This window comes from Manacus candei, unplaced genomic scaffold (assembly GCF_025592945.1).
Source record: "Manacus candei isolate 608988 ecotype Guabito, Panama unplaced genomic scaffold, ASM2559294v1 h1tg000014l, whole genome shotgun sequence".
Lineage (NCBI taxonomy): Eukaryota > Metazoa > Chordata > Aves > Passeriformes > Pipridae > Manacus > Manacus candei.
This window is the reverse complement of record NW_026138062.1, coordinates 71,038,612-71,054,653: the sequence shown is the minus strand read 5'-3', so window position 1 is coordinate 71,054,653 and position 16,042 is coordinate 71,038,612. Positions and strand designations below refer to the sequence as shown.

The 16,042-nt window shown below is 39.7% G+C and overlaps 1 protein-coding gene across 4 annotated transcripts in view; it reads right to left on the bottom strand.

The window, feature by feature from the left end:
* Window positions 1-4,998: 4,998 nt before the first annotated feature.
* SAMSN1 (SAM domain, SH3 domain and nuclear localization signals 1) overlaps window positions 4,999-16,042 on the bottom strand; it is an 84,661-nt gene continuing 73,617 nt past the window's right edge. For all 4 annotated transcript variants that reach the window (XM_051779599.1, XM_051779600.1, XM_051779602.1 and 1 more), the window contains 2 exons: window positions 15,163-15,313; window positions 4,999-6,231 (listed from right to left, as the gene is read on the bottom strand). In XM_051779599.1, coding sequence (XP_051635559.1) covers window positions 6,026-6,231; window positions 15,163-15,313 — 357 coding nt within the window. In that variant the 3' untranslated portion in view covers window positions 4,999-6,025. The remainder of the gene's footprint in view (window positions 6,232-15,162; window positions 15,314-16,042) is intronic.

The window sequence follows — 16,042 nt, the reverse complement described above, 5'->3', positions numbered from 1 at the left end:
GTTCATTTACATTCAGGGGAGCTGTGATTCACACAGTTTGGTTCCTTCTTTCTGCAGGAAAGCTAAGACTTGGGGACGATTAAGTTTGAAATCCTCCCGTGTCCTCCCCCGGCCATATGGATTTGACTGGTAGCCAAACAGTGTCAACCAGCTTGTCCACAGTCTGTCAAAACCACCCTATGATCCTGCACAGTCTTGACTTGTCTCCATGTCCTAATGCTGAGTTGCACAACGTGTCTACACCTCTGATGTTCCACCCTAAAAACCCGTGTATGGCACACGATAGGAGAGCCCTTCCATACGTGGGAAAGTAATAGGACAGTAGTAAGGGTTACTCTAATCTTCACTCACTGTAAGCACAGAGGACCCATGGAGAAACAAACTCTGAAACCTGAGTTCCCTGAACATGGATCATTTGAGAAAGCCCAGGCTTTGCCACAGCCCCATGTCAGAACATCAGTGAGTAGGGGGGTATTCATGTGTTTGGTTGGCATGGGGAACGGGCCTTAGGAGGTGAAGGCATGTAGGCTCTGCCCAAGGAACATGCACACTGTGGGACACTGGCCAGGTTTAACTTAATCAGCCGAGGTATATGAACCGTTAAGGAACACCGCTTGCCCTCCAGCCCTCTTGTCCCTCATTTGTGTATGAATTCTTGGCACAGGCAGATTTTCTGTGTTCTTACTGTCAGCAGAGAGTTCTCATGACTAGCAGAGATTTCTAGGCATGTCAGAACAGATTCTGCCAAGACACAGAAAATGAAATGACCTTCTCAAACCCTCCAAGCCTATCATGGACCTCCTCCCACCTGTTTCCTCTTTCAAGAGAATATGTATTTCCCAAGAAATTCAGGTTCATTGCGGTTACTGCTGTTAATTACGCATACGTGATGCAAATCAGTAGATTTAACAGTTGTGTTAGCTTGAATTTATTACTATTTCCCAGTCCTTTTTGCCATGTACTTGTAGTGGCATTTGTTGGCCTTTCCTAGACAGGAGAAAATAGAAGGTTTGTCACCACTTCTTTTGGTCTTGTAAGGAACAGACCAGCCTTCTCCTAGGGGCAGGTAATTGTAGAATCACAGAATTATAGAATCATTTGCATTGGAAGAGACCTTAGAGATCATCTATTCCAACCCCTCTGCTGTGGACAGGGACATCTTTCACAAGACCAGGTTGCTCAGAGCTCCATCCAACCTGGCCTTAAACACTCCCAGGGATGGGACATCCACAGCTTCTCTGGGCAACCTGTTCCAGTGCCTCACCACCCTCAGAGCAAAGGATTTCTTCCTAATATGTCATCTAAACCTACTCTCTGTCAGTTTGAAAACATTCCTCCTTGTCCAGACTACAAGCTCTTTAAAATAGTCCCTCTCCATCTTTCCTGTTGGCTCCCTTCAGGTACTGGAAGGCCACAACTGGGTCACTCTGAAGCCTTCTCTTTTCCAGGCTGAACAACCCCAATTCTCTCAGCCTCTCCTTGTAGGAGAGGTGCTCCACCCCTCTAATCAACTTTGTGGCCTCCTCTGGACTCCCTCCAACAGGCCCATGTCCTTCCTGTGCTGGGGACCCCAGAGCTGGATGCAGTAAAAGGCTTGACAAAGTCAGTGGCTGATTGTCAGCCTGCAGCAGGGATTCCAGCCAGTGCCAGACCTCTGGCCAGCCCTCAGGACTTTAGAGGCAGAAAAAGAGCTACAGGTTTATGGGTTCATCAGGTAAGACAGGCACTGGGGATATACAAACTGAAAGCTCTACACAGATGTATTATAGGCTCTTCTACGTTCTCCTGAGCTATAGGCAAATATCTGCTTATTGCCTACCAGGAGCCAAGGATCCGGGATGCAAGTGAACACCTCATGCAGGAACTCTTACACCAAAAGAATATGCTTATACCATCCTATGTCTTGTGTTCCTGGAACTGACCAAAGAGCACAGAGCAGCAGTACAATATACACAGCCCACAGACCTCTGAGCATGACGCAAATAATCTCCTCAGTGGTTAACGTAGCCCAAAACCTCATCTTTGAGCTGTGAAAAAGAGGCAGGAGGTTTGCCAAGCTGTTACTATACATGTTGAAATTACTTCCCTCTGACATGACAAAAGAGCCAGGCATCTGTTTGTGTGTGTGTATATGTGTTTATCTGTGGGCAGAAAGGACTATATGGATCTTGACTTGATGGAACAGCTAATTTCCAGGGAAGGGGCAGGTTGTACTCATCCTGTGAACACAGTGACATCTAGAAACTGGCCTGTTTCACAGCACCCAAGGTATCCTTTTTTCTTTCAATATTGGCTTGTTATCTCTGCACCAGCCTTCTAAAGATTCTGCCAGTGTGATGCAGTTCCGTGACAATGCTAGAAATTACTTGAATTGCCACTACCTGGGAAAAGGCACTGCGGTATAAAGGCAGCTTTTATATCACAGCTGACAAGCTGTGGGCTTCTTCACATCACTGGAGAGACTGGCCACTCAGTGGTAGGCTTGGTGAGGTATGGGCTGGAAAGCTGGGTGGAAAATTGGCTGTACTGCTGGGCAAAGTCCAGCTGGCAGCTAGTGGTTAGTTGAGTCCCTCAGAGACGAGTCTCCTCCAGAATTTCCACAGGTCTGCCCACGTTCCACCATATGCTTCCTGTGCTCATTCCCACCTCAGCAAAACGAAAGCAAAACCCTCCTTGTTTCTAGCCTCTATGCTGATGCAATTATGGTCTCTGACTTTCAGAAGTTTTGTTACAAAGCCTGGAGAGCAGGATGCAGACTCCTGGGATTTGCAGGCTAGTCCACATGGATCACAGGGCTGTGATCTGGCACTCAGCTGCCCTCTTTGCTGGTGGAGCAGCCCTCCTTTAATGTGGTGCAGCTGTGAACAGCAGTCAAATGCGGCTGAGCATGAGGCAGTGCTGCTAAATGCGGTGTTGACTTTGACCAGAGCTGGTTCTCCTTTGGGGAGGATGGGGCTCACCACCACCTGAGTTTATCTGTGGGTCCCCAAAGTCTTTCTGAGTTAGTGGCTTTCTGCTGTGGGCAGGCAGCAGCACACGTGTCAGCAGCCAGCCCAGTGCCCCAGCCCTGGGGGGAGTCTGCTGCAGCTGCAGCACAGCCTCTGAGGCTGGGGACAGCCCCAGGGTGAAGGCCAGAAGGACTACCCTCGTTAGCTTCACCTCTGCTGTCACTGAGTGGTTCTGCAACCCTTTGTAACTGCAGGGAGCAGTGGACTCTCAGTTACCTCCAAATAAGAGACTTACAAATGTTTTAGTCCTCCTTAATGGTAGAGAAAGGTTAATAAAAATGAAAAGGGACATGACTACTGAGCAAGTGACAGAGAGGAACAAAACCTGTACTACTTTCTTTTCTTCCCTGTGTCTGGGACATTTTTGAGATTAACAGATCAAAAGGAGCTAAGATCTGCACCAGACTTTTCCCAACAGTTCCTAGAATTATCTTTTATTCAGATTACCCAGCACTAAAGCCAGTTGGAGAAATGTTGGTGCTATTACAAAGAGTTTAGCCCATGATCAGTGTGATTAATGAGACTACTGAAAGATGAAAGAAAACCGGGTATGCTTCTTGTAGAAAACACATTTTCTTACTTTGTGGTACCAAATTTCCTCATTCTTTTTCTCAGAATAATGTGAGAGAACGGAAGTTTCTCAGTTTGAGATCTAATCTGCTCTGCCTTCGCAGGAAGCTACAAATGTCTCAAAAAAGCCTTCAGTTGATACATTTTTCTAAATAAGAAGCCCTTTGGATAGAGCCTTACTGATTAGAGACAGAAGTGGGTAAGCCACAGCTCATGCCCTTCATTCCCAACTAGTTAACCTCACACCTTTATACTCTTGCCATCACCTCAAGCTCCTGAGAGTTTAATTCCTGTAAAATAAATCAGCTGTTGGGTGTTCTGCTCTGTTGAAAGCTTTGCCTGTCTCACTGTAACTAGTTAGGGAGACCTATTTTTGTTTCCAAATCTACGCAAATTAACTTTTCTCGGAGTATTTATATCAGGATACATCTCTGGTCTCTGGGGTCATTAGCCCTTGACCCACCTAACTTAGTTGTTTCTTGACAGTCCTAATCATACTTAAACTCATCTCAACATGTTATTTACAGGCTCAGCATTTTTACAGATGTCTAGATAGAAGCAACCTGAAGACTAAGCACCTCTGCCACAAAAGCCAAAAGAGAGGCCACTCTTAGAGGAATTCAGGCTGACTTTAGTCCTCCTCTAGAATGAGGAGATGATAGAAGCCAATCCAAATACATTATTTCAGATGTTCAGTCATATTAAGCAATGTCAGTACTGCATGTCATGATGCACTACTGGCTAGAAAAGCATTAACAAATGTAGCTGCTTGACACAAGCTCTCACAATCCTCCATCCCCACCATGCCTGGCGGTATGGGGTCATTCCTGCTAAATAATGATGCTTGTTTCCAGTGTAAAAAGTAAGTTAAAACCAAAACCAAATCTTAGTAGCTCCCTTCCTCATTTATTTTTCTAAATAGAGTGTATTTACTCCAAATCTTTGAAACCTAGTTAATGCCATTTTCTAAAATTGCAATTTTTATGCTACAGCCTTCAAAGCAGATCTGTATATTAGGAGTCTGACAGCAGTAGTCAGTTGAGGTGTCATGAAAAGAACAGAAAGTATTTACACTGGGAGAAAAAAAAGAAAGAGAGAAAAGCTTTCCATTTGTTTATAGCTTCTTCAGAAATACTCCTTTTGAGGTGGAACTTTCTGTGTTTCATCTCTTCTGAAGGTGATTTTCTTTCAAACTGTCAGCAATATGTGTGAAATTTTTTAAAATAAATGCAAAATGCCTTAAATTATGAAAATTGTGTGACTAATGAGTGCGCAAAAAGTCTTTCTATTGATTTGATACACAGATTATTATGCATGCTAAAAATGCTCAATGGAGTTGCCATTTACTGTGTTAGTCTTAGAAGAGAACAGTCTTTGAAATGTAATGACCACATTAAAAATCAAGTAGTTTTTAAAGGGCTTAAACACATGCTTCTGTTTATTATTGAAGGAAGTACTCTAAAAGAAGACAGGCGGTTAAAATGTGCATTCCAGTGTGAAATATACTGGGAAAAGACAATAAAATCTCATATGAAAGACAATCATGCACAATAACCATGTTAGCTTTCGAGTTCTGTATACAAACAAATACTCTATTAACAAACTTCACACCACACACAAAAGGCAACAGCTTCACAAAAAGATTATCATAAAAGCATAACATTGATACTGATTATTTTTTTTTCTCCAAGCTTGCATTCTCTGTGTAATGCTTGGGACAAATGAGAACAGGTGAAAATAACCATAAAAGAATTGCCACTGCACAAGCCATTCGGGTGGCTGTGTTCTTCTAAAAGATAAGGAACACAGAGAACTAGATTCAGATTCACCCTACAGTTCTTTCATGCCTTCAAGATAAAGTACAGGAGATGATAGTCTACTTTAGAGCTCCTTTTGGAGAGGAGTGCTATGAAACAGCTTTAATATTAATGAGAATTAGCTTGGTACTTTTCAAAGTAGAGTTTGAATATATCCACTCTTTATTATGATGATATACCAATGAAAGTACATTCTGTACATATATCAGCAAAACACAGCTGAAAATAGAGACAGTGTGATCAATCCATATATTTTTAAAATAAATATATACAATATTTACATTTTAGACAGTTCCAGAAATTAACATTTCCAGATTATGAACCACTACCTAAAAAATATCTCTATTATTATAGAAAATGCATTCGCTGTACAAATATTTATAAATACTTATGTATAAACTTTTTCAGTGAAAAGTCTGTGAATTCATTGAAAAGAAAAATGTGAGATATTCTTATTATCAACTAACATTTAGCTATCAAGTGTCCACGTATTAAACAGTCTAGAGCATCATACATCAGACAAAAGTAGATTTTTGGTGTTGAGAATATTTTGCATTCTGCTTCTGTGCCATCATACTGCCAAATCCGATTGTCTTTTCCGAAAATCTCCAGAGAAGCAGCAGGACTGAATCAGTTTGACTCAGTGATTGCTATTGACTGCACCATGTCAGACAGGGCTTCTGGGTCTACTTCTTCTTTGCCATTATCTGAATTCTCTGATGAGATGTAACAGCCAGAATCTCTTGGACAGTCATTTAACTGTGATTTGTCAGAGTCTGGGTGAGGGCTTAAGTTCTGTGTCTCCTGACCATCCTCACTTTTTTGCTGTTGTTCAGCTAGAAAGAACAGAAAAAGAAAGAAAAAAAAATTGTCAAAATAAGCATCTTGGGAAAGAGCTTGAGGTAGCAGCATGACTGATCTTGAACTTTAGAAACGGAGCTGGTAACATACACATGACTAGATCAATATCTTTTGTCCACCAGAAACAGAAACCTCAGAATCAAAGAACTAAAAATATGGTCACACGAGTATAACAACATCTGAGTTGACGTTGAGGCTGGTTTTTATCCTTCGGTATGTTTCTCAGAGATGAATTCTGGAGAATTTGGCCTCGTCCTTCAGCCTGAGGTCCTTCAGGCTGCCCACAGTCGCCGTGTGAGGTCACCATGCCCACAGATGGCAGATACACATCTGTGTTTGTGTGTTCCAGAGTCTGCCCAGGCAATTTCATGTTTATGACATGTTGCATTATAGATGTTGTGCTTTTTGACTGTAACCCCCACCATCTGACATGCACTCTGTGCTGTGTAGGGAGATAAAATGTGCTGGTCTTCAGAAGTGCTCGGCATAAAGATGTGGTAACCAGGTTTTCTAAAGCACTGAACTTTTCAATGCCTGATGGAAACCTCCTAAGCTTAGTTTAGGAAGCTATCCAGAAGGCTATTTTCCAAAACACAGAGACCTCAGAGAAAGCTGAGATGCCTGACTTCTGCTACATGCTTTTTGAACACTTTTCCAAAACTGAGTAGAAGCAAATTATCTTGCAAATAGTTTGTCCTTGTTTAGCTGCTGTATGACTAATCTGTTGAAACTCAAAAATGCAACTCGGTGAGAGTATCAACAGACCTTTCAAAAAAAAGCTCAACAAGACAGGACATACCTGTATATCATTACTCTAATTTAGCTCATTTTTAAATTGTGTATTCCTCTTTTCTGGCTTTGAGATACGTGATGTTTACTCACAGTACATTTCTTAAGAAAATAAACTATAAAATATAAAACCTTTCCCTTTTGTACTTTTGTGTGTGTGTGTGTGTGCTGTTATCACCCTTCCCTAACTGAATTTTTATTTCAAACTGTGTCTGGCCTTCCAAAGTATGGGGAACAAGTCTCAGAGGAAACAGATGGTTTTACCTCAGACTTTTAGCTCTTCAGAAAAATGGAACCTTTTTGCTTTTACAAAGACAGTTCCCTTATTTCACTTGATTTGTTACTCCATGGTTAAATAGTTAGTTTTAGATTTTGAGTCATGTTTAAACTGTCTCCATTCAAGTTCAGGCAGACTGGAAGTCCTAATATATGAAAGATTTAATACTGTGTCAAAAGCTAAATCCAGTTTAGGTCCCAAAAGTTTAAAATTTCCACAAAGAAAGTTCATACTGACTCTTGTTTCAATTGTTGGAAATTATAAGATTTGTTAAAGTGGGAAAAGACTTTATATTTGATTTTTTTTTAAAAAATCTTGTATTGTATAATGAAGCATAAATTAGAAATGAAAAATTGAAATGTTTCACTTTTAGAGTGAAATGGAACAGCAGGAGAATTTCTTCAGAAACCTTTTTCATTGTGTGAGATTTCAACAAACTTATTTAACAAACCAATGTGGTATATTGAGAAACATTTTGAGATCTTGATGGAAGACTCATAGATTTCTTTGGCCTAATTAAGTCTGTTTAATATTTTCTAACTTTCAATTGCCTAAATAAGTCGAAAAACTAATCTGATTTTTGAAGAAAAGAATCCAAAGTCTCAACTTTGTCATTTTTGCATTAAGCCTGAGGCTATAGACATAACCTCATGTATTTAAAAATAATTTAAAAAATTACTTTAAATATATTCCAAGGAATAAAAGTTCCACCTTGTACCCAAATAAATTAGTGGTTAATTGCACTTGCGTGAAAGAGTACACGTTTCAGCAGATGTAATTGATATCTGTAACTCTTTGATCTCCTTCTCACTTTACAGAACACAGTTTGTCATGTCAAATGTTATCTCTCTTTGCAGGGAAAATATTTGATCATGTAGGGTCCAATTGATTTCTGATTTTAGTCAGGAAGGAATTACAAAAGGCATTACACCAGCGAAGGCATTACTGCTGCTATTCGTAGCCACCAGAGTAGTTTAGCACAAAGACCAGCAGATGCCCCAGTAAAGCCCTGTCTAAACCGTGTCATTAGCTCCTCGCAGCCCCATCCCACGGGCACAGACCCCGCGGGTCCCGGGCAGCACCCGGAGCCTCCTGCGCGGCCGTGGGCAGCGCTCCCTGCCCGCCTCCACCCTAATCCCCTCATCAGCCTAATGCTGCTCCCTGGTGCTTTTATCTGCTTCCCCTGCATCATCTGCTGCCCCGGCAAGCACTGACCTAAAAAAGTGTTAATCCTGTTTACATTTTCAAGGTCAGAGAGGAGCCTCCATCCACTTTGTTTTACCATGGGAAGATCAAGTAACTAGCGGGTTAAAAGGAAAACGCAGTTTCAGTCAGCGTATTACTGCCTTGTAACTAGTTGTCTAGATAATTTGAGTAGTTCCCATGTGAACAACGGATCCTAAATTTGTTTTGTATCAACGTCTCCCATGTGTGTTTCAGGGGAAAAGGCTGAAATGGAAGCCTGGAACTAAGATTAATTTTTATTTAATTTGAATTTAGATCAGTTAGGAGAATAAGAAATCTTTATTTACAAAGCATACAAATATGTAAAACTTCCTATAACACTAGTAGAATTTTTCTTACATGAAAAACTTACTAAATATTCAGGTTTTTGAGACAGCAAAAATATTGTATTTTCTATCTTTCATTCTGAGCAGAAAAAGTTGAAGATAAGCCCTCCCCCTCCATATTTAAGAAGAAAAGACTGAAAGCAAACTTCAACACCTTTTTTTTCTCTTTAAAGGTGCCTTAAATATTATGCAGTAAGTATTAAACCAGTTGAACAGGATACTGAGTATTAAAAATATACACAGTATGCAGTTTTAGATGTCGCTTCATGAGAAAAGCAAAGCAACTTTTGCTCTTTTTTTCTTTTTCTTTTTTTAAGCTTTTTGCTCTTATATTCGGTTCCACTTAAGTCCTTTCTCCAGCACTTATATGTTCAAGTAAAGGTAAGTTTGCTGCCTTGATCTTTTGGACATCAGAAGAAAGCTACGATGCACAGAAAACAGGAATTGATAAAATTAAACTGCTGTTAGATGTTGCAGAATCATCGGAAATAACTATCTTATCAACGCATGGGAGTCCTATCATTTTTCTACAGCAAAGCAGCTTCACATAAGATAAATAGCTTTCAGTCACTGTTGTCTGTGATATGGCCAGAAGAGCCCAAGATATGCATCATTTTGACACATATATTCCAGTACTACTTTAGACGGGTAGGATTATATTCAGACTTCTGAAAAAAAATGTGAGGCCTTTAGCCTTGGTAGGAGACGTGTGACGCATACTTATCTCCCCCGCTGTTTAGATCTTTAAAATGAGGGTTTGTTACTCAGTGACATAGATGTGCATGACACATGCAGGGATAGACTCCTTTTTCCCTTCACCAGCTCTTTTCCCTTTCTTAATGAGGTTAAAGTCCTGATTAGGAGAGAACTTTAAGCTCAGGTCTAAGGCAATTCAGCTCAAGAACGTACAGGGGTCACACTGACTCCTGTATGGTTGTGCCAGTTTAAACCAGATGAGTGGAACGAAGGCTTGGATTTTTTTCTTGGGCAAAAAGAAGGTCACCCAGCAGCAAGCCATACTTCATGAGTGTGCCCTCTGAGAGTTTGCCTTCATGAGTTTTGTCCAGGAGGAGAACTGGGCTAGGAGTACAGTGCTTTAGGCTGAGTCACTGGCCTGCCTTCCTGGAAGGTGCAGTGGTGATGTGCTGAGCAGCATGATGTAGTAACTAGATAGAATCACAGAATCACAGAATTGTTAGGGTTGGAAGGCCCCTCTGGATATCACCTCGTCCAACCACCCTGCCTAGGCAGGGTCACGGAGGGCAGGTTATATAGGAGTGTATCTGGTTGGGTTTGGAATGTCTCCAGAGAGAGAGACTCCATGCCCTCCCTAGGCAAGTTCCTGTGCTCTGCCAGCCTCAATGGACAGAAGTTCTTCCTCATGTTGAGGTGGAACTTCTTGTGTTTTAGTTTTTGGCCATTATCATTGTCCTGTCACCGGGCATCACTGAAGAAAGTGTGTCTTTGAGCATGAATTTAGATCTCCTAGGTATATCTGAAGGCCATGTATCAACCTGTGGTGCCTGTACCAGTTAGACCAGCTAAGTGTTAAAATGAAATGAAAACTCATAAAGCATCAAACTCAGAAAGGATCATTTTGAAGCAGTAGAGGGTAATAATTCTTGAAAAAGAAGCAGAGAAACCTGAACGGGTTTGTGCAATACTTTGGGCACCAAAAGGAGTAAACCTTTTGTGGATGTACAGACATGCAACTGAAAAAATTGCTTTCACTGAAGTCAATGGCATAGCTTTTCTGAGAGGGAAAAGTTACTGAACTGATGTGAGAGTGTATGGTGAAAACAGAAATGAGAAGCTTCTTTTTTTTCTCTAAAATCTGGAAGCAAACAGATGTGCCTTTAAAAAAGGTGAAATAAACTAATACTCATGCAAGGATGAGCTTCCTTGGGAAATCTGGAAATATTATGTCCAGGCCAATGAGTTGTACCAGAGTACAGAAGGAGAGATTGTCTTTGAGCACTATCTGACCTTGACATGATATTGTGTGATCTCACGTATTTAAAGGCATTGCCCAGTGTAAAATAGTACTCTTGATGCTTGGTTGCCACGTAAGGAATGCACCTGAGAACTGGAAGTCATGTCCTTAGCTAATTACTATTTTGCTGTCCAAGTACAACAAATAAGAACAAATCTTATCTGGAACTGGCATTAGAATTTAGAGTATGATCTGCACTTAAATATGAAAAGTAAGCTAAGGAAAGGATTTGGGGAGATAAGCATAAAATATTATCCCCCAAATTGCACATATTCACCTTTTTTTTTCCATAAAATGAACTGTATGCACATATCCAATCAAGTCTAATTCTTCTTTAGCTCAGAATAGCTTCAGCCTAATGTAACCCACTGGACTTTAGGGATGAACCTCTTGACTTAAATCATCTAAGTGAGAAGAGAATCAAGCCTATTATGCACACAGAAAAACGTGCGTCCTGGGAAGCGGTCAAGAAAAAAAAAAAGTTCAAAACTTCTTTTATTACTTTATTCATTAACCATCCAGCAACTGCTTCACTTTAAAAATAGCATCCTACAAAAGCACAGACATCCATCTCCTGTCTAGGAGCCATCTGGGAGAAGAATGGAAAGCTATTAAGAAATACTTTACAAAAAAGACCTTTTTTTTCCCCTCACAAGCCATGAATTCATGAAAACCAATCATTTTGTCCCAAATATATAGGTCTGATCAACTTATAGAAAATCTAAAAAGAGATCTGGGAAGGGAGGAAAGGTCATGAAGAGCTTTACAAGACCTTGCAGTTCTAGGATAGCCTTGCTCCGTTAAGTACTTGAAGATGATGAATTTGGGTTCGGACTCTCAGGAAACAGAGAAAGAAGATAGTGCAGTGCTAGGAAGCAAAATCTGCTTAAAAAACACTATGTGGTAGCACTTGCTAAATAAAACTTATTTTTTAATTTCTGGTATAAGATGGGCAATTTTTTCATTTCAAATTCATTCAGGTTTGAATCAAATGTAAGATTAAAAAATTCTCACTGCCAAAAATCCTACATTTTGCATGGCTTTAAGAAGCATATAATGTGGAAACTATTGTTGCAGGTCTTTTGAATGGAAAATATTTATTCTGCAAAATGAGTCATATAGCCACAAGTATGTGGCATGAAGAAATCACTTAGTATAATACACAATAAATATAAAGAAAAAGCCAAGAAGCGAAAAAGAAATTAAAAGCCCTGTAAAAGCATCCGAACATCTCAAAAGATCAGATAACACACTAAAAAAATATGACATCCTGCTTTACTACAATTATAGTAGAATCTAGTAAAATGAAACTATGTTCCAACATGCTTGGCTGTTCTGAATAATAGCAGAGTCACAAAAACTCAGAAACCCTTGTATTTCAACTCTGGACCATACCTGACACTCCATCCATTAATCAAACATATGCTCCATGGAAGTATGAATGCAATTCAGAGACATGGAAGTCTTCCAAGCTCTGTGAGAAAGATGGGCTTAGAAGAGTAAATATGGTCTATGGCCTTAGTATATTTTTTTTTCACAAAGTTTATAATAAAAGTGAACTTTTACCTGGAAAAGTGCTGAAATTCTAATTAGAATACTCTTGGCCAGTAAACAGATTACCTTGTATTTGTGGGTAATTATGCAGCTCACTTCTAAGCAATGCAGAAAATCAATTTTAATTAAAAAATCATTTATGCCGGACTGAGCCATGCCCATTTAGAAAAAAAAAAAATATTGACCCAGGAAAGTTCAGTTCAGATGCAGAATTCACTTTCACAGTAGCACCCAGCTCTTTCAACCCAATTTTCCAATCTGATTGACAGAAGGACAAAGAGGTCAAATGATTTGTACAACGTCAGACTCACGCTGAGCTTATCCCCAACATCATCTTGACACCTCATCTTTCATTATAGAGACTTAACAGATAACTTCTACCCAGTTTAGTCTTTAGTGTCTTCCTTTTTAGAGCAGGTTGTTAAATTCTCTTCCATCCCTACCAGTCACATGACAAGTGCTATGAGCCTTTCACAACCAGGCAAAGCGAGGGTTTGATCCAGTCCCGATTCCAGATTCAAACTGGGAAAGTATTTATACATGGCTTACCTTAAAATACACATGAGTCTCGTGAAACTCAACTGGACTTAAATGAATGTTTACAGCTGGCATGACATATAAAGTTGTTGTGGTTCTGGTCCCTGTGACTAATCATAAATTCTGGGGAAATTATTTTACTGAATTTGAATACTGGAAAGATTTGCTATACTTGTCTAAAGTGCATGTGAAGTAAATACTCATTTCATCTCTTGAAATAAGACTACAGTGTCATCACTGATTTTAAAGCATGGGCCACTTTCTAAGATTTAATGTTATTATTTCAAGAACCATTACAAGAATTTGAACTATTAGACTACCATACAGATAACATCAGGGACACTGGTTTGCCTGGAGAACTGACTTAATCCCATGATTCTATTATAGGAAGAACCCTATTTGGGTAATAAAGGTAAATTTATTAATTTTCAGTGTATGGGACACGTAAAGACTTGTTAGGTTTGGTCCTTGCACAGGTGTATGTAGAACATTAAGTGTTAAGACACCTTCAGAAAAAAGACTTGGTGTTATATTCTAAAAAGGTTCAATATCTGATGCTGATTGCTGTGCTTTTGTTACTCAGGGAACATAAATAGTAAACCATATCCTCACCACTACGAACAGTTTAGCATTCCTGTGGTCTGTTAAAAACCATTATGTTTCAGTTTGGATTTCACACTGATGCAAAACTGCAAAATTACAATCTAGCATTTTTCTTCACTATTTTTTGGTGTTAAATATTGAAAAAAATATATGCAATAAAAGGTGCAGAAAGCACAGCAAGGCTAGTTAACCACAAAGTATACGCTAATACATGTATAGTCAGTATGAACATTTTCAGATGATTCCCAGATAGGTCCCTGCAATACAATTCTTGCAAAATATAACCCTTTTTTTCTTGGATTCACTATTTCAGTCGCTGTTTCTACACAGACAGCCCTTCAGGAGTCCTTTTCTAGCCTGTCATCTCACAGAGCCATAGACCAGAAAGAACTTTTGAACCTGGAGGGCAAAAAAACCACTTTCTAACACCTCTCCAATGTGCTTGCAAGAACCTTACCTTTCCCTGGAAACTGAATAAGAACAGGAAAGACTGAATGTACAAAAGGGGTTCCAAAAAAGCCCAAAAATTCAGAACAAAAAGACTGGAAAGCTGCCTACTGACTGAGGAGATAACAAGTGGATGCCTGACAATAACTGATATTTAAATATCCCAGGAAGTCATTGTTTTCCCTTCTCTTTCTTTCAGATGCTACTCAATTGCAAGTGCACATTTGACGAAATGACTGCTTAGCACAGGGGTGAGTATGCACGAATATTAATGAAGAGGAAAACATCTCCTGTATTGGCTGAGTGTCTAATTAAGTAGATGCTTAGCTGTAGTTTCTACAAATTTGACATAAATTATTTAAGATTGGAAGTCAGACTGGAAACATCATTAAAATATCATGAGAGTAGTTTTTTTTCTGTTCTGTATCCTAGCTTTTCCACTCCCCATGAAAGGAACAAGTGAAGAAAACAAAATGGTGATCAATACATGTGCATACGCACACACGGTATGTTCAGATTTTGGAAGCTTATGGAAAAAAATAAGTTAGATTAATTTTGAGAAAAGAATGCAAAGCAGTTATTAGTGTATATTTATTTTTTTTTTTACAAAACCTTTCTACGAAAGAAACTAAGTTGGATAAGGATTTAAGTGTGGGATGAAATGAGGGAAGGAAAACACATATTCTTCTGCAGAATCTTGTTTAAAAAATTTTAAAAAATTCTTTACTGCAGCTATTTAAAATAAGCTCTATTTTGGTTAAGATGTGAGTGCAGAGTTGGGGAGGTTTTATTTTCTACTCTTGCACAGACTTATGAGTTTTGGGAAGCCACTTAACCTCTGGGAGGATTCAGTCCCCAACCATAGATAGGATTGTTCCTAAGCAATACTTGCTACTAATCTCTAGCGTAGGAACTGTAAATAAGAAATTTTAAATCATTCATGTGTTACTAGTATAGTAATCATATACATATCTAGAAGAGATGTATGGTTTGCTATCTGAACAAATAAGAAAACCATCTGACTCCATGTTTCATATTTAAAAGAAAAATCATTTAAGAGAGCAATGTGAGAACGACTATTTCTTTAAATATGTTTCAGCTTGCACATGACTCTTAACAAAGCTTAAACACTTACTGTCACAATCCTGTAGGTTTTCAATTGCTGATAACAATCTTGCCCTGTCTTCTGGGTTTGAAATATTTAATTCGATGAGGTGGCTTTCCTGGAGATCCTTTAAGTCCTCTAGAGTTTCGTAGCCATTTAGCAAGAGGGTTGAGGCATATTCCTACAAAAAGAAACAAGCAAATCCTCTCATGGAAACAAGCACTATGTAGAGGAATAGGCACAATTCCACTTTTACTTTTTTGTCAGGTTGAAATGGGCTCCATTCTCCAGTCTGATTGACTAGACTTTGGCATAAAACCAGAGCTGGAGAGCAAGAGAGGACAGAGGCAGAGATGCCTGGGGGTCATCCTGGCCTTCCCAGCATCTATGCCTGAACTCTCTAACAGACTCTGGCAGCAAATTGGACCAGGACAGAGCTCTGCTAAAACTATTTAACCTGCCAAGTGTCTGGACTTTTGTGGGTCATTCCATGAGTGTCTCTCATGCTGGATTGAGGAGGGCTCTCTGAGGAAAGGTGTGCTCTGTGTTTGCACAGAAGGAGCCCTTTGATACAAGCAAGGGTGAGAAGGTGGGGCAGACCCCAGCCATGCTGTGTCACACGTGGTCCCCCTTGAGCTGTGTGTCGACTCAGTATGAAACTCTGCGTGCTCCAGGGAAATGAGTGTTTGCATCAGCAGCAAAGCAATTACCGTTATTAAAAATGTTACTTGTAAATCATGACCCCATTACACTTTGATGCTCAGTCGAGAACTAGGGCTGCAGAGACGGAGAAAGAAGCAACATGAGCACAGTGCAAAAAGACTATTGCTCCCTAAAGACCAAAAGAAATTAGAAACGCAAATTCTAGATTTTGGCACTGGAGTCAGACTGCAGTCCTGTCCTCAGGTTG